This window comes from Salmo salar, chromosome 24 (assembly GCF_965601325.2).
Source record: "Salmo salar chromosome 24, fSalSal1, whole genome shotgun sequence".
NCBI lineage: Eukaryota > Metazoa > Chordata > Actinopteri > Salmoniformes > Salmonidae > Salmo > Salmo salar.
This window is the reverse complement of record NC_138314.1, coordinates 39,118,322-39,145,172: the sequence shown is the minus strand read 5'-3', so window position 1 is coordinate 39,145,172 and position 26,851 is coordinate 39,118,322. Positions and strand designations below refer to the sequence as shown.

General features: G+C 46.6%; 1 protein-coding gene across 3 annotated transcripts in view; it reads right to left on the bottom strand.

Moving 5' to 3' along the window:
* Positions 1 to 17,344: 17,344 nt before the first annotated feature.
* LOC106585838 (serine-rich coiled-coil domain-containing protein 1) overlaps positions 17,345 to 26,851 on the bottom strand; it is a 176,509-nt gene continuing 167,002 nt past the window's right edge. The window contains exons 10-11 of one of the 3 annotated variants that reach the window (XR_014382566.1): positions 19,500 to 22,187; positions 17,345 to 17,874 (exon numbers count right to left, since the gene is read on the bottom strand). Coding sequence is in view for 1 of the 3 variants with exons in the window: in XM_014172511.3 (XP_014027986.3) it covers positions 21,630 to 22,187 (558 nt within the window). In the remaining 2 variants the exon portion in view is untranslated. Of the gene's footprint in view, positions 17,875 to 19,200; positions 22,188 to 26,851 lie in introns of those variants that run through there. The other 2 variants (XM_014172511.3, XM_082968703.1) reach the window with 2 other exon arrangements.

Below are 26,851 nucleotides of genomic sequence, written 5' to 3'. Positions count from 1 at the left end.
ATAAATAAATGAATAAATACAGTAGGGGAAGAGGTAGTTGTTTGGGCTAAATTATAGATGGGCTATGTACAGGTGCAGTAATCTGTGAGCTGCTCTGACAGCTGGTGCTTAAAGCTAGTGAGGGAGAAAAGTGTTTCCAGTTTCAGAGATTTTTGTAGTTCGTTCCGGTCATTGGCAGCAGAGAACTGGAAGGAGAGGCGGCCGAAGGAGGAATTGGCTTTGGGGGTGACCAGTGAGATATACCTGCTGGAGCGCGTGCTACAGGTGTGTGCTGCTATGGTGACCAGCGAGCTGAGATAAGGGGGGACTTTACCTAGCAGGGTCTTGTAGATGACCTGGAGCCAGTTGGTTTGGCAGCGAGTATGAAGCGAGGGCCAGCCAACGAGAGCGTACAGGTCGCAGTGGTGGGTAGTATATGGGGCTTTGGTGACAAAACGGATGGCACTGTGATAGACTGCATCCAATTTATTGAGTAGGGTATTGGAGGCTATTTTGTAAATGACATCGCCGAAGTCAAGGATCAGAAGGATGGTCAGTTTTACGAGGTATGTTTGGCAGCATGAGTGAAGGATGCTTTGTTGCGAAATAGGAAGCCAATTCTAGATTTAACTTTGGATTGGAGATGTTTGATGTGAGTCTGGAAGGAGAGTTTACAGTCTAACCAGACACCTCGGTATTTGTAGTTGTCCACATATTCTAAGTCAGAACCGTCCAGAGTAGTGATGCTGGACGGGCGGGCAGGTGCAGGCAGCATTCGGTTGAAGAGCATGCATTTAGTTTTACTTGTATTTAAGAGCAGTTGGAGGCCACGGAAGGAGAGTTGTATGGCATTAAAGCTTGCCTGGAGGGTTGTTAACGCAGTGTCCAAAGAAGGGCCAGAAGTATACAGAATGGTGTCGTCTGCGTAGAGGTGGATCAGAGACTCACCAGCAGCAAGAGCGACATCATTGATGTATACAGAGAAAAGAGTCGGCCCAAGAATTGAACCCTGTGGCACCCCCATAGAGACTGCCAGAGGTCCGGACAGTGGATATACAGTGGATATACAAATATACAGTGGATATACAGTGGATATACAAATATAACGTAGATATACAGTGGATATACAAATATACAGTGGATATACAGTTGATATACAAATATACAGTTGAAATACAGTGGATATACAGTGAATATACAAATATGCGTGGATATACAGTTGATATACAAATATACAGTGGATATACAGTTGATATACAAATATACAGTTTATATACAGCGGATATACAAACCTTTAGTGGATATACAGTTGATATACAATGGAAATACAGTGGATATACAAATATACAGTTTATATACAGCTGATATACAAACCTTTAGTGGATATACAGTTGATATACAATGGAAATACAGTGGATATACAAATATACAGTTTATATACAGCGGATATACAAACCTTTAGTGGATATACAGTTGATATACAATGGAAATACAGTGGATATACAAATATACAGTTTATATACAGCGAATATACAAACCTTTAGTGGAAATACAGTTGATATACAATGGAAATACAGTGGATATACAAATATACAGTTGTCACGACTTCCGCCGAAGTCGGTCCCTCTCCTTGTTCGGCGGTCGACGTCACCGGCTTTCTAGCCACCGCCGATCCACTTTTCATTTGTTCTGTCTTATCACACCTGGCTTCAATCACCAATCACTTGTTTATTATTTAACCCTCTGTTCCCCATGTTGTATTTGTGAGTGATTGTTATTTGTTACGTGGATTATTGTCAGGCGTTGCACTTTTGTTTTAGACCGTGTTTTTGGCACTTATTTGTGTTATGTGCTGTCATTTGGTAACCAGCGTTAAAGTGAGCCTGTTTATTATACTCCGCTCTCCTGCACTTGACTTCGCCTCCCATATACACGCATTACAACTGTGGATATGGCATGGATATACAAATATACAGTGGATATACAGTGGATATACACATTTGCAGTATAACAGGTTCCTTATCCTGTCTTTTGTTTATCTCTCTAGCACATTTTGGAAGTGCTATGAGCCTATGCTCCTTTTGTATTCCTACTTAGCCTTAATGAGACAGAGAGAAATATATGGGTTTGTTCGCAATTGAACCCAATGGAGACACAGGCACCACTATTATATCATTATATACACCATTATATCACCAAGCCAGAGTGGCGTTCTCTGGCACTAAATCTGCAGCTGAAATGAAGAGACCCAAACATTGTGATCTGCACTCTGTGAATAATTGATAACAACAAACAAACACAATCAAAGTGCTTCCTTATCGACACCAGAAGGAAAAAGGCCATAGAGTTGATTCAGGAGTTACGGCGCCTTCCACTTTAATCTCGGGTAAACAGAAGCTTCATGAAGTGTCGAGACTTGTTTTGTACGGCGCATGCACAAGTACATTTATGACTGACATAATGACCTCTGTGGAGTCAGTAGAAGATGTTTTTCATCGAGGCTACATCTAACATGGTCCCCTGTTCTCTACATAGGGAACGCTATGGGCCCAAGTCAAAAGTAGCTCACTATATAGTGAATAGGATGTCATCTAAGACACCTCCAGAGAAAAGAGTCTGGCAGCATTTATTTGGGAACCAATCAAACTCCTATGAGATTGATACACTACAGAACATCACAATGGTAAAAATCACAAGGGTAATAAATTGGTTGTCTGCTATAGAGACATAAAATATATTGAAGTTCCAGGTGTACCAAGATGTCTAGAGTCAACTTCTCCCTACACACTGATCTTGGTTCAGTTTGGCATTTTTCCCACTAATGGTTAGGGTTAGGATTGGGGGAGAGGAAGCTGATCCTAGACCTGCATCTAGGGGAACCTTCACCCCGGAGTGTGACAAGAGACATGTCGACTTCAGCATTACCATGCTACAGATCCTAGTCAGGGAGGATAACATATTGATAGAGACAAGAGAGATGGGTGACAGCTGATCAAAGATCAAACTGAGATGCGGGAGACAGAGACGCAATTTGTTCTTATACAGTCCTAGTTCACTATCAGAGCGTGACTGTGATAGGTGTTAAGTAAGGGTGTTGAACTCCTGCTGGCTTGATCAATAACATGTTGTACCTAATGGCCTCCTCTACATGATGTAGACTGGTCTTTCACAACATATTCACTCTGCTGTCAAATGTTACAACTCTGCTGCCCAGAGGCACAGATGTTTTTTTTTTTTTTTTTTTTGTTCCTCTCTCTTTCCCTTGAGAGAACCCTAGCCCCTCAGGCGGGGGATTGAACTGAGACATAGAGATGAGCCTCTCGTGGGTAATGATCCAGGAGTAACCCTCGACCATAAGGTGAGAGTCAAGGATGGTTGGAAATGTCAAGAGGCAATGAGGCACGAGACGTTTCCCATGGTCCAGTTTAGATCAATGGAACTGTCCACTAAACCTGTGCTGAAACAAGGCTCTGCTCCAACACAATCCCTGCCAGTCTCTCACGGCTGGGAGAGGGAGCTGTTCACTAAACCGGTGCTGAAACAAGGCTCTGCTTCAACACAATCCCTGCCGGTCTCAGTGGTAGGAGAGGGAGCTGTTCACTAAACCGGTGTGGAAACACAGAGCTGTTGGCTCAGGCTGTCACTCCTACCCTGCTTTAAAACAGCTGAGGATCGCTTGAATGCCTTCATCACTATCCACATTTCTGGACCTGGACTTGAGATATAATCACTTAAAATGGACACCAAACAATATGCGACTGTTACTGATTTTTTTTTTTGTCCATTTCAAATCATGATGTTTGGAGTACCAGCACTAAACAGCAGAGGTCTCCCTAATATTTAAACTGCCTGGCTCATTAGGTTGAATACACAAGGCAGTTCACACCAGGTAAAGAGATGTCAAAATGTCAGAACCAGCTTTGATGATACAGATGCCATCATATCTGCTTGTTAAGTTCACAGACGAACAAACTACAGCAAGTTACGGATCAGTATGTGGACTATTTTTTGCATATGAATGTATCTTTTGACGTAGCCAGGAGATGTTGCTGAGCTCTGGGACGACTGTTTGTATCCTCTAAGGTTAAAGCAGATGAAACCTCGGAGTCATTTCTCCTTTGGTGAGTGTGTGAACTGTGTTAGTATCCAAATTCTTGACTCTGTGTGTGTGTGTGTGTGTGTGTGTGTGTGTTTGGTGTACTAGGGTCAATATCCCTGCAGAAGTGACTGAATAATAATAGTGAGCTACGGATGACTTAAAGTTGTGTCGCAGGGAATCGAACAGTGTTTTAATCATTCAGACGCTGACCTTAGAGAGGAGCTATCATCTGACCTTAGAGAGGAGCTATTACCTGTCCTTAGAGAGGAGCTATCACCTGACCTTAGAGAGGAGCTATCATCTGACCTTAGAGAGGAGCTATTACCTGTCCTTAGAGAGGAGCTATCACCTGTCCTTAGAGAGGAGCTATATCCTGACCTTAGAGAGGAGCTATCACCTGTCCTTAGAGAGGAGCTATCACCTGACCTTAGAGAGGAGCTATCACCTGACCTTAGAGAGGAGCTATCACCTGACCTTAGAGAGGAGCTATCACCTGATCTTAGAGAGGAGCTATCACCTGTCCTTAGAGAGGAGCTATCACCTGACCTTAGAGAGGAGCTATTACCTGTCCTTAGAGAGGAGCTATCATCTGTCCTTAGAGAGGAGCTATCATCTGTCCTTAGAGAGGAGCTATCACCTGACCTTAGAGAGGAGCTATCACCTGTCCTTAGAGAGGAGCTATATCCTGACCTTAGAGAGGAGCTATCACCTGTCCTTAGAGAGGAGCTATCACCTGACCTTAGAGAGGAGCTATCACCTGACCTTAGAGAGGAGCTATCACCTGATCTTAGAGAGGAGCTATCACCTGTCCTTAGAGAGGAGCTATCACCTGACCTTAGAGAGGAGCTATTACCTGTCCTTAGAGAGGAGCTATCATCTGTCCTTAGAGAGGAGCTATCATCTGTCCTTAGAGAGGAGCTATCACCTGACCTTAGAGAGGAGCTATCACCTGTCCTTAGAGAGGAGCTATATCCTGACCTTAGAGAGGAGCTATCACCTGTCCTTAGAGAGGAGCTATTACCTGACCTTAGAGAGGAGCTATTACCTGACCTTAGAGAGGAGCTATATCCTGACCTTAGAGAGGAGCTATCACCTGACCTTAGAGAGGAGCTATCACCTGACCTTAGAGAGGAGCTATCATCTGACCTTAGAGAGGAGCTAAAACCTGTCCTTAGAGAGGAGCTATCACCTGACCTTAGAGAGGAGCTAAAACCTGACCTTAGAGAGGAGCTATCATCTGACCTTAGAGAGGAGCTATCACCTGTCCTTAGAGAGGAGCTATCAACTGTCCTTAGAGAGGAGCTATCACCTGACCTTAGAGAGGAGCTATTACCTGTCCTTAGAGAGGAGCTATCATCTGACCTTAGAGAGGAGCTATCACCTGTCCTTAGAGAGGAGCTATCAACTGTCCTTAGAGAGGAGCTATCACCTGACCTTAGAGAGGAGCTAAAACCTGTCCTTAGAGAGGAGCTATCACCTGACCTTAGAGAGGAGAGGAGCCATTACCTGTCCTTAGAGAGGAGCTAACACCTGACCTTAGAGAGGAGCTATCACCTGACCTTAGAGAGGAGCTATTACCTGACCTTAGAGAGGAGCTATTACCTGTCCTTAGAGAGGAGCTATCACCTGACCTTAGAGAAGAGCTATCACCTGACCTTAGAGAGGAGCTATCACCTGACCTTAGAGAGGAGCTATTACCTGACCTTAGAGAGGAGCTATCACCTGACCTTAGAGAGGAGCTAAAACCTGTCCTTAGAGAGGAGCTAAAACCTGACCTTAGAGAGGAGCTATCACCTGACCTTAGAGAGGAGCTACTACCTGTCCTTAGAGAGGAGCTATCACCTGACCTTTGTGAGGAGGTCACCTGTCCTTAGAGAGGAGGTCACCTGTCCTTAGAGAGGAGCTACTACCTGTCCTTAGAGAGGAGCTATCACCTGACCTTAGAGAGGAGGTCACCTGTCCTTAGAGAGGAGGTCACCTGTCCTTAGAGAGGAGGTCACCTGTCCTTAGAGAGGAGCTAAAACCTGTCCTTAGAGAGGAGCCCTCACCTGTCCTTAGAGAGGAGCTATTACCTGTCCTTAGAGAGGAGCTATCACCTGTCCTTAGAGAGGAGCTATTACCTGTCCTTAGAGAGGGGCTATCACCTGTCCTTAGAGAGGAGCTACTACCTGACCTTAGAGACGAGCTATCACCTGTCCTTAGAGAGGAGCTAAAACCTGTCCTTAGAGAGGAGCTAAAATCTGTCCTTAAAGAGGAGCTAAAACCTGTCCTTAGAGAGGAGCTAACACCTGTCCTTAGAGAGGAGCTAACACCTGACCTTAGAGAGGAGCTATTACCTGACCTTAGAGAGGAGCTATTACCTGACCTTAGAGAGGAGCTATTACCTGACCAAAGAACAATGACACAGCAACAAAACGACACACAGACTGGCAACATGTCACTGTGCATGGTGACATGAGACACACACACACAAATTAACATGCATACACAGATCCACACACAGCTCGTGAGAAAGCCATGCCTTCTGGTAACTAAAACGTGTATGTTTGCTTGCACCAATTCCTGGGAAATGTCCTTAGAATATGTACCAAATGACACTCTATTCCCTAATGCACTCCTTTTAAGTAGTGGTCTCATAAGGCTCCGGTCAAAAGTAGTGCACTATATAGGGAATAGGGTGCCATTTGGGATACAGTTACAGCCTTAGTCTCTGCATTGGCTTTGCATGATTAATGGATCACCTTGCAGACTGGTGACCGTATCTGCTGCTGCTTGTCACCTGAAGCAGCGGGATGCATTTGGAGAGGGCCGTAACAGAGAGAGGACTGCAACAGAGAGGAGAGGACCGCAACAGAGAGGACTGCAACAGAGAGGAGAGGACCGCAACAGAGAGGACTGCAACAGAGAGGAGAGGACTGCAACAGAGAGGACTGCAACAGAGAGGAGAGGACCGCAACAGAGAGGACTGCAACAGAGAGGAGAGGACCGCAACAGAGAGGACTGCAACAGAGAGGACTGCAACAGAGAGGAGAGGACTGCAACAGAGAGGAGAGGCCCGCAACAGAGATGAGAGAACCACAACAGAGAGGAGAGGACTGCAACAGAGAGGACTGCAACAGAGAGGAGAGGACCGCAACAGAGAGGAGAGGACCACAACAGAGAGGAGAGGACTGCAACAGAGAGGACTGCAACAGAGAGAAGAGGACTGCAACAGAGAGGAGAGGCCCGCAACAGAGAGGAGAGGACCGCAACAGAGAGGACTGCAACAGAGAGAAGAGGACCGCAACAGAGAGGAGAGGACCGCAACAGAGAGGAGAGGACCGCAACAGAGAGGAGAGGACCGCAACAGAGAGGACTGCAACAGAGAGGAGAGGCCCGCAACAGAGAGGAGAGGACCGCAACAGAGAGGAGAGGACCGCAACAGAGAGGACTGCAACAGAGAGGAGAGGACCGCAACAGAGAGGAGAGGACCGCAACAGAGAGGAGAGGACCGCAACAGAGAGGAGAGGACTGCAACAGAGAGGAGAGGACCGCAACAGAGAGGACAGCAACAGAGAGAAGAGGACCGCAACAGAGAGGACTGCAACAGGAGAGTTCAAAGGAAGAGAAGCTTTTCACACAGTGGAGTGAATCACCCACAGCTAGCTTTCTCTCTATCTACTCTCTCTGTCTGTCTCTACCTTCTCTCTCTCTCTCGGTCTCTGTCCCTTGGACTATGTCTTTCTCTCTCTGCGTCTCTCTCGCTCTCTTTCTGTCACTCTCTCTGTATCTCTACCCTCCCTCTTACTACCTCTCTCCCCGGCTCTCTCTCCCCCCCATACGAATTATAGTCAAACAAGCTTATTTAATCACCAACTATATGAGGCAGACAGTGTATCAACTCCTCATGTAAATTATTCAATATTTGCATTGCTTTATTGTAATAAATCTTTGGCACATCTATGAGCCAATTCAAATTTAATCTTCAGAATAACTGTCAATTCATGCACTGGTATAAATTCCATAAATCCTCCACACACTGCGATTTGTTAGAAAGCCGGTGTTTTGGTGAACTGTTTTCTAAATTTGCAATCGCATTGTGCCCTGCCATTGTGTGTTTCCATTTTTTCATGCAAGAGCTCTTCAGCACAGAGCAGGGTTATTTTGTGTAGAAATTGGTTCATTCATTTTATATGTCACAGATTTATGTGTTCTGATGCACTTTTTATAATTGTGTTTCAGTGCCTCAGTCTGAGTGTTTCATCTAGAAACGATGTGCCCTTGTCTGGTTTGGTTGTCTGGTTTGGTCTGGTTCCCCTCGGCAAAAGGTTCACTTTAACATAGCTGTTCTCTGGTGTGCTCTATAAGGTCTCAAAAGAACAACGTTCGCCTCTGCATCACCACTGGCCACCCACACCCACATTCACATTCAGGTGATAAAGAAAGACAGACTAATTGGCTTTCTAGCTGACTGACCCTGAAAGCAGGAGAAAGCGAGTTGAGATGAAATGAGGTGGACTGTCTGGGCCGTGGCCACTCCGAGACGATGAAAGCCCAGGAGAGAACAAGAGGCATTTGCATAGACAAAATGGCCACTGACACACACAGACGAGTAGCAGAGGAACCGTGAGTTGAAAACGTCCTCTTTCACCGCTGCCAAGATTGAAGGAAGTCTTGGAGCCTCTCTGCGGGCCCTCAACCTGTCAGTCCTGTGACGAGAGCGAGGGAGATTTTGTTTGGTCGGTTAATAGAGGAAAGCACGTTGAAGAGGAGGTTATAGAAGCCACATGCCCCAAATGAAAAACAGCAGGAACTTAATTGAAGCAGGTAGGAACTAAAGTGAGAACCCCCGTGCCAGCGTTTTATTTTCCACAGAGGCAGCGACACAGATTTAATGCAATCACCGAGTCGGTGGGTCATAATTATCACGAGATGGATGGCTGCTCACTGTTGCAATGCATCTTGGGTGCCATAAAGGCCGCAAAATAAATATCCTTTAGCTAGCGGTACAGGATTGCGCCTCAGCTGTTGCCGACTCCCGCCAAAATTAAAACTGTGGCGCGTATCAGGGTGTGAGAGCAGCTGTGGTGGAATCCAAAACAGAACGGGGAAGATAGTCTCTCTCAGAGTGGAAATCCTGGAGAGTTCCAGGAAGTATGGGCCTGCAATGATGTTGATAAAGTGCTGTTAATGTGCACGTGGGATGAAGACCTGCACACAATGTAGAGAGTTTAAAAACATATATAAAAAATATATATTTATTTTACCTTTATTTAACTAGGCAAGTCAGTTAAGAGCAATCTTATCAGAACTTAAAATACACCAGCGAGTCCACACAGGAGAGAAACCTTATAGCTGTAATCAATGTGGGAAGAGTTTTACTAAATCAATTAATCTGTCTGTCTCTGGAATCATAATACATTTACAACGACGGCCTAGGAACAGTGCCTTGTTCAGGGGCAGAACGACAGATTTTTACTAGTCCGGTTACTAGTCCAACCACTAGGCTACCTGCCACCCCAGAGTACAGCTGGACTGTGACTAGCAGCCCTTTCACAGAATAAAAGAGCCTGGAGGCACTACAGCTGTGAGTTGTGCAGGTGTTGAGGATCGTCATCCATCGTTGTTCCACTGTAGCTCCAGGATGTGTCTTGGGAGGCTTTCATCTGTGAACCACCACTGCTGTATAGATTTACACATAACGGACACTCCTCTCTAGCAGGAAATAAACACTGAATATGGCTCAGTTTCATGCCTCTATTGTTCCATCTCATGAAACACACTTGTAGGCTGCATAGGGACAATAAATTATGAGTAACACAGAAGTCAACAGGTATAATACATTATAATTTAGCTGTGAGCATGAATAAACCTTCATAATACTTTACATAATACTTGGCAATTTGTACATGTTCTGATGTAAATAACATTTGACTGCATCATCATATCAATGTATTTTAGTGTACTTGAATATATTTGAGTGGGTCATGTGAATATATTGTGTTCTATTATCTTTCTGTCCAATGTGTTCTGGTCTGATCTTAATGATGACGTCTCAAATGGCACCCTATTCCCTCTGTAGTGCACAACACTCTGGTCAAAGGCAGTTCACCATAGGGAATAGGGTGCCATTTGGGACACATCAGAGTGAAACAGAGCAGCCTCCATAATGGTCTGCTCTTGGCCTGTATAACTGGTCTAAACCAGGAACAGCCTCCCTTCCCCCTCACACCTTCAGCAAAGCACCCCGCCGATAATCACAGCGCAAATGAGCCTGCTGTCACCCACATATTCCCCTGACGGAACTGCAGCCGCAGCGCCGCAATCCACATCACTCCCTCTATCACTAGGATTTCATTTCCAATTCCACAAACATACTATCGTATAAAGACCCGGCGTCGTTTATTATTGTGCATCGTGTTTATGAACATCATTGTTTTTTTTAAGGAAACGTAACGGGTAATGGGCTTTCTCTTTCTCTCTCTCCTTTTTCACATAGGGAATAATATGAGTATTCATTTGCCATTACGTGTCCTTTGTTATGCTGTAGCAAAGCGTCTTGTGAAAGACAGTCTGGGAGATGGGGATATTACACTCAGGAGCTGCGGCAGGCAGCCTAAGCCTCATCTCTCTGGGAAATTGCCTCAGATGAAGGAGATGCTCAAGTCTGATGCTGTTTGATCAACAAGACCGTTTGCCCTCATCCAAGCAAACACAATACAAACTTTAACCTACTCTAAACATGGCCTGGGCTACTGCAGTAGACGTCCCATATGGACGACGAAGATAATAATAAAAAGATGGAAGAGAGACTGGGAGTATTCTCAAACCCTGACACTGGAGGACCTCCGGGACAATGGTTGATATGTTGTGATATTACAGTACACCAGGGTCCCCCAATTTGGTCCGTGGCTGGTTTTATTTGTTCCCTCAAGTTTTCTGAGCAAAATAACATATATATATATATATATATTATATATATATATATACAGTGAGGGGAAAAAAGTATTTGATCTCCTGCTGATTTTGTACGTTTGCCCACTGACAAAGAAATGATCAATCTATAATTTTAATGGTAGGTTTATTTGAACAGTGAGAGACAGAATAACAACAACAAAAATCCAGAAAAACGCATGTCAAAAATGTTATAAATTGATTTGCATTTTAATGAGGGAAATAAGTATTTGACCCCTCTGCAAAAACATGACTTAGTACTTCGTGGCAAAACCCTTGTTTGCAAAACCCTTGTTTGCAATCACAGAGGTCAGACGTTTCTTGTAGTTGGCCACCAGGTTTGCACACATCTCAGGAGGGATTTTGTCCCAGATCTTCTCTAAGTCCTTAAGGTTTCGAGGCTGATGTTTGGCAACTCGAACCTTCAGCTCACTCCACGATTGTTTGTAAACCCCAGTGGTATAAACCCAGACACGGCTGATTGTTTGCAAACCCCAGTGGTATAAACCCAGACACGGCTGATTGTTTGTAAACCCCTGTGGTATAAACCCAGACACGGCTGAATGTTTGTACACCCCAGTGGTATAAACCCAGACACGGCTGATTGTTTGTAAACCCCAGTGGTATAAACCCAGACACGGCTGATTGTTTGTAAACCCCAGTGGTATAAACCCAGACACGGCTGATTGTTTGTAAACCCCAGTGGTATAAACCCAGACACGGCTGATTGTTTGTAAACCCCAGTGGTATAAACCCAGACACGGCTGATTGTTTGTAAACCCCAGTGGTATAAACCCAGACACGGCTGATTGTTTGTAAACCCCAGTGGTATAAACCCAGACACGGCTGATTGTTTGTAAACCCCAGTGGTATAAACCCAGACACGGCTGATTGTTTGTAAACCCCTGTGGTATAAACCCAGACACGGCTGATTGTTTGTTAACACGGCTGTAAACTGCAGACATCGCCTATCCCATTGTTTGCCTATTAACCTCTTCCTATATCCCTTCACAGTAGGTTTGCATGAAGTATGTGCATGTCTCTCTCCCCTTGGCAGGCACCGCTATCTCCTTGTGCCAGCATGTCTCTCAGGGGGTTACTGTAGAGGGCATCGCTGTTGGGCCGCTGAAAGATGGGCATCTTCACAGAGGGTGTGGGGGGGCCATGGTTACTGGGCACACACTGACCTTCCCTGTGTTTGAGGGGCGTTGGCACAGCCTGACACCATAATCACTGGTGCCTTGGAAGTAGGTCCAAGTTGTAATCGCACTACCCAGGAACCGTGCCCACCGGTGTGGCCAGCTTCAGGCCCTTAAATATATGCAATTTAGCAGACGCTTCTATCCAAAATGACTTACAGTCATGTGTGCATACATTTTTTGTATGGGTGGCCCCAGCGTTGCAAGTGCCATTCTCTACCAACTGAGCCACAGAGAACCACTACATGTATCTGGATAGGTCTAATTGGCTTCTGAAGACTGCAGCTTCTCCACTGATGATTGTGTTATAGAAACTGCTCACACAATAATGACAACGGTTTGGATTTAACGTCATTTGAAAATGGTATGGTACACTGTGTTAAGGGATCTACTGAGCGGGAAAATATAACCTTTATGTTGATTTGTAGGATGAACAACCAGATCATCATTATTATTATAGAATAATAGAATATTGTGCCATTAAACAATAGCTGTGGTTTATATTTCCTTAGAGAGAACCTTGGGATGCGACCAAGTTTCATTCAATTATGTTGTTATTTTTCCAATAAGATATGAAAAGGATGACAGATTCTATGAGGGGGCTTTGTGAAATTACAGATCAGTGATTTACTGACACTAGCAAGGGCAGTGTGTGGGTTTCTGTTTTAGTTCTAATTATCTCATTGTTTCCATGCACCTGCAACAAGATAGCTCAGATGTGTGTGCCTTTCTGAATTTAAATACAATCAAAAAGCTCCTCCTCTGACAGAGCGAACCACGGAGAATCAACCTCCCAGCAGCAGCACAGCCCAACACTCAGTCTTCAGTGCGTCGGTGAGATATATACCAAAGTGTCACACGTAACAAATGCAATTTCACAGAGGCAGAGATGAGCATTTCAATGGCCGCCTCCCTCAAAGTAAACATCCCCATTTATCTCTGCAATGCCTCCGCTGCCTTTATTCACTGTAGTTCACACGGAACTCTTAATTCCCTGTGACGCCAGGGGCCTTTTTAGGTTCAGCCCTGGCCTCTTTTTAGGCCTAAAAGTAGTTAAGGATGCAGAGGACACGAGAGGAGTGAAAAGCAGGAGAGAGAGGGGGAGATTGCCATCGAGGGGCTACGGAGTGGGGATGTCACTGTGGTTCACTACAGGCCTCTGAGCTGTGAGGTCTGATGTAATAAACGAGAGCAATGCAATAAGAAGATTTACGGAGGACATTTAGGAGGGGTGACAGGCACGACAGAGCAGAGAGAGAGAGAGCACCAGCACAGTATGGATCCACGTCCACTCTTATTGTGACAAACGACAGCGTGACAAGAGATATTCAGAGGCTGGGCTTCAAAAGATGTTAGTGACACCAATCATCAATGGGTGTATAAACCAGGGAGAGTCTGTACTATAGATAGCAGGCTAGGAGTAGACAAAACCCGCAGTTGACTGACACAACACTGAAATAGGGAGCTCAAAAACCCAACTGTTCTCTCTATCTTCACTGAGTGTACAAAACATTAAAGAGACCAACTCTTTCATGACATAGACTGACCAGGTGAATCCAGGTGAAAGCTATGATGCCTTATTGATGTCACTTGTTAAATCCACTTCGATCCGAGTAGATGAAGGGGGGGGAGACAGGTTAAAGAAGGATTTTTAAGCCTTGAGACAATTGAGACATGGCTTGTGTATGTGTGTCACTCAGAGAGGAAGACAAAAAATGTAAGAGCCTTTGAACGGCGCATGGTAGTAGGTGCCAGGTGCACCGGTTTGAGTCATGAACTGCAACGCTGTTGTTGTTTTATTGCTCAACAGTTTCCTGTGTGTATCAAGAATGGTCCACCACCCAAAGGACATCTAGCCAACTTGACAACTGTAGGAACTATTGGAGTCAACATGGGCCTTTCAACACTTTGTAGAGTGCCATGCCGCGACAAATTGAGGCTGTTCTGAGGGAAAACTGGGGTGAAACACAATATTAGGAAGGCGTTCTTAAAGTTATGTACACTCAGTGTATAAAGACATGTATTTAATTACATACTGGAGAGAGAGACTCACTTCCTCACACACAGAGAACAGGCTCACGTTTCAATAGGAAACACTCTCAAATACTCACGCAACTGGGATTAGTTGGTTGGAATGATGTCACAAAGTGATTTGGCCCGGCGGTTTGAGTACAGTTTCATATACACAGAGTACAAAACATTATACACTGCTCCAAAAAATAAAGGGAACACTTAAACAACACATCCTACATCTGAAAGAATGAAATTATCTTATTAAATACTTTTTTCTTTACATAGTTGAATGTGCTGACAACAAAATCACACAAAAATAATCAATGGAAATCCAATTTATCAACCCATGGAGGTCTGGATTTGGAGTCACACTCAAAATTAAAGTGCAAAACCACACTACAGGCTGATCCAACTTTGATGTAATGTCCTTAAAACAAGTCAAAATGAGGCTCAGTAGTGTGTGTGGCCTCCACGTGCCTGTATGACCTCCCTACAACGCCTGGGCACGCTCCTGATGAGGTGGCGGATGGTCTCCTGAGGGATCTCCTCCCAGACCTGGACTAAAGCATCCGCCAACTCCTGGACAGTCTGGCTGTGCGGCCCCCCAAAGAAATGCCACCCCACACCATGACTGACCCACCGCCAAACTGGTCATGCTGGAGGATGTTGCAGGCAGCAGAACGTTCTCTACGGCGTCTCCAGACTCTGTCACGTCTGTCACGTGCTCAGTGTGAACCTGCTTTCATCTGTGAAGAGCACAGGGCGCCAGTGGCGAATTTGCCAATCTTGGTGTTCTCTGGCAAATGCGAAACATCCTGCACGGTGTTGGGCTGTAAGCACAACCCCCACCTGTGGACGTCGGGCCCTCATACCACCCTCATGGAGTCCGTTTCTGACCATTTGAGCAGACACATGCACATTTGTGGCCTGCTGGAGGTCATTTTGCAGGGCTCTGGCAGTGCTTCTCCTGCTCCTCCTTGCACAAAGGCGGAGGTAGCGGTCCTGCTGCTGGGTTGTTGCCCTCCTACGGCCTCCTCCACGTCTCCTGATGTACTGACCTGTCTCCTGGTAGCGCCTCCATGCTCTGGACACTACGCTGACAGACACAGCAAACCTTCTTGCCACAGCTCGCATTGATGTGCCATCCTGGATGAGCTGCACTACCTGAGCCACTTGTGTGGGTTGTAGACTCCGTCTCATGCTACCACTAGAGTGAAAGCACCGCCAGCATTCAAAAGTGACCAAAACATCAGCCAGGAAGCATAGGAACTGAGAAGTGGTCTGTGGTCCCCACCTGCAGAACCACTCCTTTATTGGGGGTGTCTTGCTAATTGCCTATAATTTCCACCTGTTGTCTATTCCATTTGCACAACAGCATGTGAAATTTATTGTCAATCAGTGTTGCTTCCTAAGTGGACAGTTTGATTTCACAGAAGTGTGATTGACTTGGAGTTACATTGTGTTGTTTAAGTGTTCCCTTTATTTTTTTGAGCAGTATATATATATATATATATTCTACCACTTACTACTATATATATATATATATATATATATATATATATATATATTATTTATTTTTTGCCCTCAGAACAGACTTAATACGTCAGGGCATGGACTCTACAAGGTGTTCCACAGGATTGCTAGCCCATGTTGACTCCAATGTTTCCCACAGTTGTGTCAAGTTGGCTGGATGTCCAATGGGGGGTTCAAAAGGCACTTTAAACCTTCAGTCTTGCCCTTTCACCCTCAATGGCAAACATACACAAGCCATGTCTCAATTGTCTCAAGGCTTAAAAATCCTTCTTTAACCTGTCTCCTCCCCTTCATCTACTCGGATCGAAGTGGATTTAACAGGTGACATCAATAAGGCATCATAGCTTTCACCTGGATTCACCTGGTCAGTCTGTCATGAAAGAGCCAGCTTCGTCTCATAGTCTAGACGTAACATAGTAAACATAAATCCGGGACACTCAGATTAGTATGATATGTTACGTTTGGTATGGTTATATAAGACAGATGGTTACTTCAGGCAAAAACAAAAGTAGGGTAGTTGATCGGGGTAGATGGGTGGGTGTATAATGCGAAAGTTTAGCAACCCAAAGGTTGTGAGTTCAAATCTCATCACTGACAACTTTAGCATTTGATCAACTTTTCTACCACTTACTACTTTTTTAGCTACTTAGCAGCTACTTAGCATGTAAGCTAACCCTTCCCCCAACCCTAACCTTAACCATTTAACCTGACTCCTAAACTTGACCCTAACCTTTAGCCTAGCTAACGTTATCCAGCTAGCTAACTAGCTAGAATTTGTAACATATCATACATTCTGCAAATTCGTTACATATATTACGTTTTGCAAATTTGTAAAATATTGTACGTTTTGCAAATTCCTAACATAAAATACGAATTGTAAACCATAACACATCAAACGAAATGGGTGATGGACATCCACAAATGAATACATACCATACAAAATATAACATATCATACTAAATGGGAGTGTCTCGGATTTATGTACAGAATACGAAAATGTTCTGAGACCAGGTTGAAATAGCAGTGTGTTCTTTATGCTTTGTACACTCAGTGCATGTTGACAATATGAATGTAATTGTTGATAAACTGCCAGACAAACCTAGGCCACGTTCAGTAGTAAAACGTTGTCAAGCTTTTCAGATAGAAATATAGTATGTGAAGAAAAACATGCCTCTGACAGGAATCACATTGGTTATATTCATGGCATTATTATCTGCAACATTGTACAAAGCTTGTCCCCTGAACGTAGCCCTCGAGGCAGCAGCGTGACTTGTTGCTCGTTGGTGGTGTGCTTCACTGTATCAACACGTTGTATCAACAGTGCATTCATTGGTTGAGTCGTTTAATGAGGGTCTCCTCCTCCACTTCACTCTCAACGCCAGTAGCTATCTCGAGAGCTAATGGAGGGTGTCTGCAGCTCTAATGAATAGGGGAGAGCAGCCAACCCTGCAGGATAAAGCCATCCAAACATAATTAGCAATAACCCAACACCCAAACGAAAGAAACTCTAATAGATTGGTTCAATGTCACCAAAGTCAACAGCACCACTCGCCTAGCTTCTCTTCTCATTTTTTATGAGTAAATAATACAGAGTGAAAATCATTTATTAAAACAACTAGTGGTGGAGAGACCACTTTACATGATTATTCTTTTTTTGATCTCTCATTTCTCTACATTGTGAACCCTGTAAATGTTTTAAAAAATAACCTTAAATCGACTTACATGAATATTAACAGGGCTTATCTATGTACAATATACACGCAACTGTATAACATCATGTCACCAGTGTGTAAATACAGTCATGTTCTTCATAAAACTTTTAAATAATAAGTCCTTGTTATCCAATTTCACAAAACATCAAATAAAAGGTGAACAATATGAGAGCTAAAAGTCAACGAAGTGTCCTGGACTTTGTGGTCAATTAAGAAACAAATTACTGAGACTCTTGTGATGCTCTGTCCACTACAAGAGAATAGATCATTGTTCTTCAGTTGTGTACACAATTGTTCAGAACTCAAAACCATAACTTTGTCCTTAAACCTTGAGTTCCCCTTTCTATTCCCAATCCTTGTCCTGAGAGCAGTATGTTGATCTATCCCAAAGTTGCAATAATTAAAGCTGAGGAAAGAAAAAAATTGGTTAGCCACCTGAACCCCCCAACTTGTAAACCATACAGGAAATGTTCCAGAATTATTACAGTTCGTATTAAACACATAGTGGAATCAGGCGCAAACGCTATGGAGATACAGTCTGGCTGGCTGTGGAGATAAAGGCTGGTGGGCTGGCTGTGGGGATACAGGCTGGGAGGCTGGCTGTGGGGAAACAGGCTGGGAGGCTGGCTGTGGGGAAACAGGCTGTGGGGCTGGCTGGGGGGATACAGGCTGGGGGGCTGGCTGTGGGGATACCGGCTGGGGGGCTGGCTGGGGGGGATACCGGCTGGGGGGCTGGCTGGGGGGATACCGGCTGGGGGGCTGGCTGGGGGGGATACCGGCTGGGGGGCTGGCTGGGGGGATACCGGCTAGGGGGCTGGCTGGGGGGGATACTGGTTGGTGGGCTGGCTGGGGGGAATACTGGCTGGGTGGGCTACCGGCTGGGGGGCTGGCTGGGGGGATACCGGCTGGGTGGCTGGCTGGGGGGGATACCGGCTGGGGGGCTGGCTGGGGGGATACCGGCTGGGTGGCTGGCTGGGGGGGATACCGGCTAGGGGGCTGGCTGGGGGGGATACCGGCTGGGGGGCTGGCTGGGGGGATACCGGCTGGGGGGCTGGCTGGGGGGATACCGGCTGGTGGGAATACTGGCTGGGTGGCTGGCTGGGGGGATACTGGCTGGGTGGCTGGCAGGGGGGATACCGGCTGGGTGGCTGGCTGGGGGGATACCGGCTAGGGGGCTGGCTGGGGGGGATACCGGCTAGGGGGCTGGCTGTGGGAATACCGGCTAGGGGCTGGCTGGGGGGATACCGGCTGGGGGGCTGGCTGGGGGGATACCGGCTAGGGGGCTGGCTGGGAGGATACCGGCTAGGGGGCTGGCTGGGAGGATACCGGCTGGGGGGATACAGGCTGGTTGGCTGGCTGTGGGGATACCGGCTGGGGGGGCTGGCTGGGGGGATACTGGCTGGTGGGCTGGCTGGGGGGGAATACTGGCTGGGGGGCTGGCTGGGGGGATACCGGCTGGGGGGCTGGCTGGGGGGATACCGGCTGGGGGGATACAGGCTGGTTGGCTGGCTGTGGGGATACTGGCTAGGGGGCTGGCTGGGGGGATACCGGCTGGGGGGCTGGCTGTGGAGATACCGGCTGGGGGGGCTGGCTGGGGGGGATACTGGCTGGGGGGCTGGCTGGGGGGAATACTGGCGGGGGGGCTGGCTGGGGGGATACCGGCTGGGGGGCTGGCTGGGGGGATACCGGCTGGGGGGCTGGCTGGGGGGATACCGGCTGGTTGGCTGGCTGGCTGGGGGGATACAGGCTGGTGGGCTGGCTGGCTGGTTGGCTGGCTGGGGGGATACCGGCTGGTGGGCTGGCTGTGTTTGGCAGAACGTCATCGTGGGTAAATGCAGCTGGCTGCTTCCACTAGAACAGGGGTGTCAAACTCATTCCATGAGGGAAGAGTGTCTGCAGGTTTTTGTTTTTTCTTTTCAATTAAGACCTAGACATCCAGCTGAGGGGAGTTCCTTACTAAGTAGTGACCTTAATTCATCAATCAAGTACAAGGGAGGAGGCACACTGCCCTCTGTGGAATGAGTTTACCACCTGATGTACTAGCCCCTCGTTGTCGTCATGGGATACAGAGAGCCCCACTAAACACAGGATAAAGAGAGCCCTGAAGACATTCCCTCCTCCAAGCTGCTCTCTCTTTCGCTCTCTCTAGGTGTGACAATGCTGGGCTAGTGTAAGTAGGCTGAGAGGGAGAGAGAGAAAGAGGAGAGGGGGAGAGGGAGAGGAGGAGGGGGGAGAGGGAAAGAAAGTAGAGCAGTAATCCTGAGGGAGAGGAGCTGGAACGGGGAGAGTAAAGCTGCATTTCTTCAAGATGTCCTTCCCCTCTATGAGTCCTTGCTTCTGCTCCAACTAGACTGGACTCCAACGAGACTGGACTCCAACGAGACTGGACTCCAACGAGACTGGACTCCAACGAGACTGGACTCCAACGAGACTGGACTCCAACGAGACTGGACTCCAACGAGACTGGACTCCAACGAGACTGGACTCCAACTAGACTGGACTCCAACTAGACTGGAGCATACTCAACCACTTTCTGCTGTTTCCAAAGAGAACAGACACAACAGACAGACAGACAGACAGACAGACAGACAGACAGACAGTCTCCCAGCAGCCTCTATACTGTACACCACTATGTACTGCAGCGTTTAGTCCAGTTCCATAGCAGTTTCATGTTCATTGTTACAAAAATCATCATGTGTCTAATTATCATTACAGCTCATGACCGTTTTTTTTGTAAACCCATCTTACAGTTCTAAGATGTGCATTCTCATGTATCATCAACATTGTTATCACAATGGTGTTCTCCAAATATGAAATGCTATGCCTTTAACAATACCTACTGCCTTAAATAAGTGACCGTACAAGGATAGGGTTCTATTCTCACACGAGACATTATACAGCCTCTCAGAGCAGGAGTGCTGATCTAGGATCAGGTAGCTCCTATACGCATCATCTAATTCATTATTTATCTAAAAGACAAAACTGATCTTAGATCAGGACTCAGATGCTTTATGAGTACCTTCCCTGGTGAATCCTCCCAGTTTATGATATCCACATATAAAAAAGTGTCAGGTGTAGACAGACATCTGTTGTTATTAAAGACACCCCCCCCCCCACTTAAATGTGTATATAGTCTTAAAAAGCATGCAATTATTAAAAGGTTAATGAATGAAACTCCCTTAAATGGGACTGACTGTCTGTGTGTCAGAAATCAGAGTTGGGATCTTTGACAAGATTTGTCAAATATGAGAAGGATGTCGGCCACATTGTCAGTGCAATGAGCAGCATGGATTGGCCATGTTCAGCTATGCTGACAAAACTGTAACATTCACATTAGTTCATTCCCTGTAGTGTTAGAGCTGAGAGGGAAGTGGAGTGTCTCCATGTTAGGGTGTAATAGCAGTGTGTGTGGGCATAAGCAGCTGTCAGCCAACGCTCATCATTTAGTGCTGATCTAAGGTGTTAGACTGACGAGTGCCATGTGAACACTGGCAGACAGACAGACAGACAGACAGACAGACAGACAGACAGACAGACAGACAGACAGACAGACAGACAGACAGACAGACAGACAGACAGACAGACAGACAGACAGACAGACAGACAGACAGACAGACTGACTGACTGACTGACTGACTGACTGACTGACTGACTGACTGACTGACGTGTGTGTGTGTGTGTTCAAGTGAGCACATCTATCAACCTTTTAATATGGCAAAATGTCAAAGTGGTCAAATGCACACAGACATATACCTTCCGAGGTTCTGTGAGTCTAGAGGTATGCTTGGATGGTCGTGTGACACAGAATATGCATTTCAGAAGAAAAGCAGCTAATGTCCCAATACTGTGATCTAAATGGTGGGTACAGGATAGTATCTGTTACAGCATACTCTGCTCAGGGATGGGAAGGACTGACAGCTAGGGTTGAGATTAATGAAATTTAAGAAATGGGTAGGATTTGAGCTAAAGTCAAGTTGATTGGAAGTTTTGAGGTTTGAGGACACTGATTGTTAGATGAACTCCAGAGATGACTTTCACTTCCATGATTCAGACGGTGATGTGTCCATTCAATTATATGTTTTAGGGGATATGGGGAAAGTGAAAGGTGTGTGTAAGTCTGAGTGGTTGTGTGCGTGCGTGTGTGCGCACGACGCCAGTGCCTTAGCTGTCGTGTTGGGCCAGGGCCTGCAGTTCGGCAGTGTGAAGTGAGTGCTGCAGGAAGACGTTCTTGCGGCTGTACATGTGCAGGGAAAGGGGCCCTCTGGGAGGCTGGCCCAGGCGGCCCGTGAAGGAGGAAGAGGACGATGAGGTGGAGAAAGAAGGCTGGCAAGGGATAGGTACCGGGGCTCTCTCGCTGTCTGAGGAGAGGCTGCTGCGGCAGGGACTGCCTCGGCTCTGCAGGCTGGAGCTGCTGCCCCACACCGCAGCTCCCACCCCCACCGCCCGGGGGATCTGGCTGGCTGGGTAGTCGATTCTCCTGAGAGCCCCTACCTCTGATGAGGTCAGAGCCCCTTCTGGTCTCCTAGAGGGTCCTGCATGGTCCCTGCCTCCCCCGGGTCCACTGGACGACAGGGCTGGGGCTGGGCAGTGGCTCTCATCGCTGGAAGTGGAGTGTTCTGCCGCCATACGGCTGTATTGGTCCGCGATGAGAGACCGAGCCGGCCTTCTGTCTCTTGTGCCGGTACTGTTTTGGCTTGTTGCTCGGCTGGGATGGATGGTCTGCGAACCGAGAGAAAGAGCAGCAGAAAAAAAAGGGAGAGAGAGAAAGAGGGAGAGAGAAAGACAAAAAAACTGTAAAAATATGACACCAATGTAGCTGGTTAACTGCAGGGACATTTTGACGAGGCATCGTAAGTTCCCGGAGCTTTGTCTAATTATTTCCCGACCAACTGGAACCTTGCTCTGTAAGAACCAGAACAGGAAGCAGCCTCAGTCCAACTGGAGACTTTAACCAGAACAGGAAGCAGCCTCAGTCTCTACAGCACACAGTGGAGAGGAGGTACACAAAGCAACATGGCACCAAGGAGAGACAGCCACCTGTTCCTGGTCACACAACACTGCCTCTCTTATGCAACACGGCCATGTTTAGCAAACACTTTTATCCAAAGTGACTTACAGGACCTCTTTCTCCACTCTCTCTTTCCAGATGAAATCCTGCTGACCACTGGCTGCGTCCCCTCTGACTTTAAAATGGCCCGAGTCGCTCCCCTCCTCAAGAAACCAACACTTGACCCTCGTATGTCAAAAACTACAGACCTGTATCCCTTCTTTCTTTTCTTTCAAAAACACTTGAGTGTGCTGTCTCTGACCAACTCTCTCACTATCTCTACCAGAACAATCTTCTTGACCCTAACCAGTCACGCTTCAAGGTGGCTCACTCAACCAAGACTGCTCTCCTCTGTGTCACGGATGCTCTCTGCACTGCCAAAGCTGACTCTCTCTCCTCTGTTTTCATTCTCCTACATAGATCTGCTGCCTTGGACACCCTGAACCATCATTCCCTTTCTGACACCCAGCCTGGCAGATATCTCAGCTTGGATGTCGGCCCACCACCTCAAGCTGAACCTCGACAAGACGGAGTTGCTCTTCAGATACTACGAAAAATGTTTGACTAACTAAACACAATCTGAGTAGACGGGAGGTTACATAGGAAATTAACCGAGTCGACAGCCCAAAAGGTAAAGCAATTTCCTTACCGTGTTTGATACAAATCTACTCTGAGCAGGGGAATCTAATTACAAGGAGCAAAGCATATGCAATAACTTTCGAGGTGTAAATGGGAATTGAATGTAATATCCCCGTGTTATTCCATCACAGAGGAAAACAGATGAAGACGGAGGAACAGAGTGCTAACGCTTCATGTCTGATCCCATTTAGCATGTGTATTTATTAGCGATCCCCATTAGCTACTCTTCCTGGCGTCCAAACACATCACACCAACAATTCTAAATAAAACAATACATCAGAGAACATTATTACACCGCTACATATCTACAATACAATAGCTATTACACCACCATACAACAATATTACAATGTACGTTTGTGTGTTCCTGTCTGCCATTTCACAGTCTGCGTTGTTCAATAAGTTGTAGTTTTATTGTTCTTTTCTGCTTGCATTAGTTACTTGATGTGGAATAGAGTTCCATCATTACTTAAGCAGAAATAACACATTAAATGGCCACAGTAATAAAAACCAGAAGAACAGTGAGTAATATTAAAGTGACTGTTTCTTTATCCTGAAAGTACAAATTGCCAGCTGCATCTGCTTTTCAAAATAATCACTTGTATATATAATTCCTGCAGATATCCCGAGATCTGTGAACTGACATTGAAAGGACAAATTCTGTTGAGCAAAAAGCAGTGTGTGTGTCTACGTGTGCTGAGAGTTCTCCAGCCGTGTTGTTTGAACAGGGCTGGTAGAGAGATGGGAGGAGTGCCAGTGTAGCCAAAGACAAGGGGGGGGTTGATTTACAAACTCTGGTGTCCTCTCAAGTATACACTCTCTTAGTCGGCAAAACACACACACACACACACACACACACACACACACACACACACACACACACACACACACACACACACACACACACACACACACACAATAGTAAAACAGAGTGATTTAAAGGAAAGCCTCTGCAGTCCCAGTCTTTATTGGGCTGTGAAGAAACACAGCAAGTTGCTAATGGCAGAGTTTTGTTAAAAGCCTTCCAGCTGATTATATGCACAAGTGGAGACAACACCATTTCATCCCTTTTTTCCCCTCGAGGAGCATGCCACAGCAAAGCACAGCGAAGCCACAGCAAAGCACAGCGAAGCCACAGCAAAGCACAGCGAAGCCACAGCAAAGCACAGCGAAGCCACAGCAAAGCACAGCGAAGCCACAGCAAAGCACAGCGAAGCCACAGCAAAGCACAGCGAAGCCACAGCAAAGCACAGCGAAGCCACAGCAAAGCACAGCGAAGCCACAGCAAAGCACAGCGAAGCCACAGCAAAGCCACAGCAAAGCACAGCAAAGCACAGCGAAGCCACAGCAAAGCCACAGCAAAGCACAGCACAGCGAAGCCACAGCAAAGCCACAGCAAAGCACAGCAAAGCACAGCGAAGCCACAGCAAAGCACAGCAAAGCACAGCAAAGCCACAGCAAAGCCACAGCAAAGCCACAGCAAAGCACAGCGAAGCCACAGCAAAGCACAGCAAAGCACAGCGAAGCCACAGCAAAGCCACAGCAAAGCACAGCGAAGCCACAGCAAAGCACAGCAAAGCACAGCAAAGCCACAGCAAAGCCACAGCAAAGCACAGCGAAGCCACAGCAAAGCACAGCAAAGCTACAGCAAAGCACAGCAAAGCACAGCGAAGCCACAGCGAAGCCACAGCGAAGCCACAGCAAAGCACAACGAAGTCACAGCGAAGCACAGCGAAGGACAGCGAAGCACAGCAAAGCACAGCGAAGCCACAGCAAAGCACAACGAAGTCACAGCGAAGCACAGCAAAGCACAGCGAAGCCACAGCAAAGCACAGCAAAGCACAGCGAAGCCACAGCAAAGCCACAGCAAAGCACAGCGAAGCACAGCGAAGCCACAGCAAAGCACAGCAAAGCCACAGCAAAGCCACAGCAAAGCCACAGCAAAGCACAGTTAAGCCACAGCAAAGCACAGCAAAGCTACAGCAAAGCACAGCGAAGCCACAGCGAAGCCACAGCGAAGCCACAGCGAAGCACAACGAAGTCACAGCGAAGCACAGCGAAGGACAGCGAAGCACAGCGAAGCACAGCGAAGCCACAGCGAAGCCACAGCAAAGCACAGCGAAGCCACAGAGAAGCCACAGAGAAGCCACAGCGAAGCACAGCGTGCTACAGTAGCACACATCCACAAGAACACAGGCAATAAAGCTCACTGAACAGTCAGTTAGGTGCTGCTGCTTTGTTCTCTATCGAGTTTCACACTGAACACAGTGAGTCAGTAGAGACAGTACAGTCTGATTCACACTGAACACAGTGAGTCAGTAGAGACAGTACAGTCTGATTCACACTGAACACAGTGAGTCAGTAGAGACAGTAGTCTGATTCACACTGAACACAGTGAGTCAGTAGAGACAGTACAGTCTGATACTAACGCTACAGTCCAGCTGAGCACAGCAGTCATTCATTCATGTGTTGCTAAAATTTGCCATCTGAAGACTGCTAGTGCATTAGGACACTCCATATGAGTCACAAATATCTGCGACAAGGAGCCAAAAACATGCTCTCTCTCTCTCTCTGTGTCTCTCTCTCTCTCTCTCTCTCTAAAAACAAAATGGAAGGACGTGAACAGCCCTTCTCCAACCACAACTAAATGCAGTTTGTCAGATCAACACAATGAAGCAGAAAAACAAACTCTAAACATTGTATGAAAAGACTGTCGTTGAGGGCTTGGGCTTTTTGTCGCGCCTGCCTCTCGGTATTGTACGATTCCACGCAGAGCCAGCCGAGGTACAATCAGAGTCCTCTCGTGGTGATTACGTAATCAGAGTCCTCTCGTGGTGATTACGCAATCAGAGTTCTCTGGTGATTACGCAATCACAGTCCTCTCGTGGTGATTACACAATCAGAGTCCTCTCGTGGTGATTACGTAATCAGAGTCCTCTCGTGGTGATTACGCAATCAGAGTCCTCTCGTGGTGATTACGTAATCAGAGTCCTCTAGTGGTGATTACACAATCACAGTCCTCTCGTGGTGATTACGCAATCAGAGTCCTCTCGTGGTGATTACGCAATCAGAGTCCTCTCGTGGTGATTACGCAATCAGAGTCCTCTCGTGGTGATTACGTAATCAGAGTCCTCTCGTGGTGATTACGTAATCAGAGTCCTCTCGTGGTGATTACGCAATCAGAGTCCTCTCGTGGTGATTACGTAATCAGAGTCCTCTCGTGGTGATTACGTAATCAGAGTCCTCTCGTGGTGATTACGCAATCAGAGTCCTCTCGTGGTGATTACGCAATCAGAGTCCTCTCGTGGTGATTACGCAATCAGAGTCCTCTCGTGGTGATTACGCAATCAGAGTCCTCTCGTGGTGATTACGTAATCAGAGTCCTCTCGTGGTGATTACGCAATCAGAGTTCTCTGGTGATTACGCAATCACAGTCCTCTCGTGGTGATTACGTAATCAGAGTCCTCTCGTGGTGATTACGTAATCAGAGTCCTCTAGTGGTGATTACGCAATCAGAGTTCTCTGGTGATTATGCAATCACAGTCCTCTCGTGGTGATTACACAATCAGAGTCCTCTCGTGGTGATTACGTAATCAGAGTCCTCTCGTGGTGATTACGCAATCAGAGTCCTCTCGTGGTGATTACGTAATCAGAGTCCTCTAGTGGTGATTACACAATCACAGTCCTCTCGTGGTGAT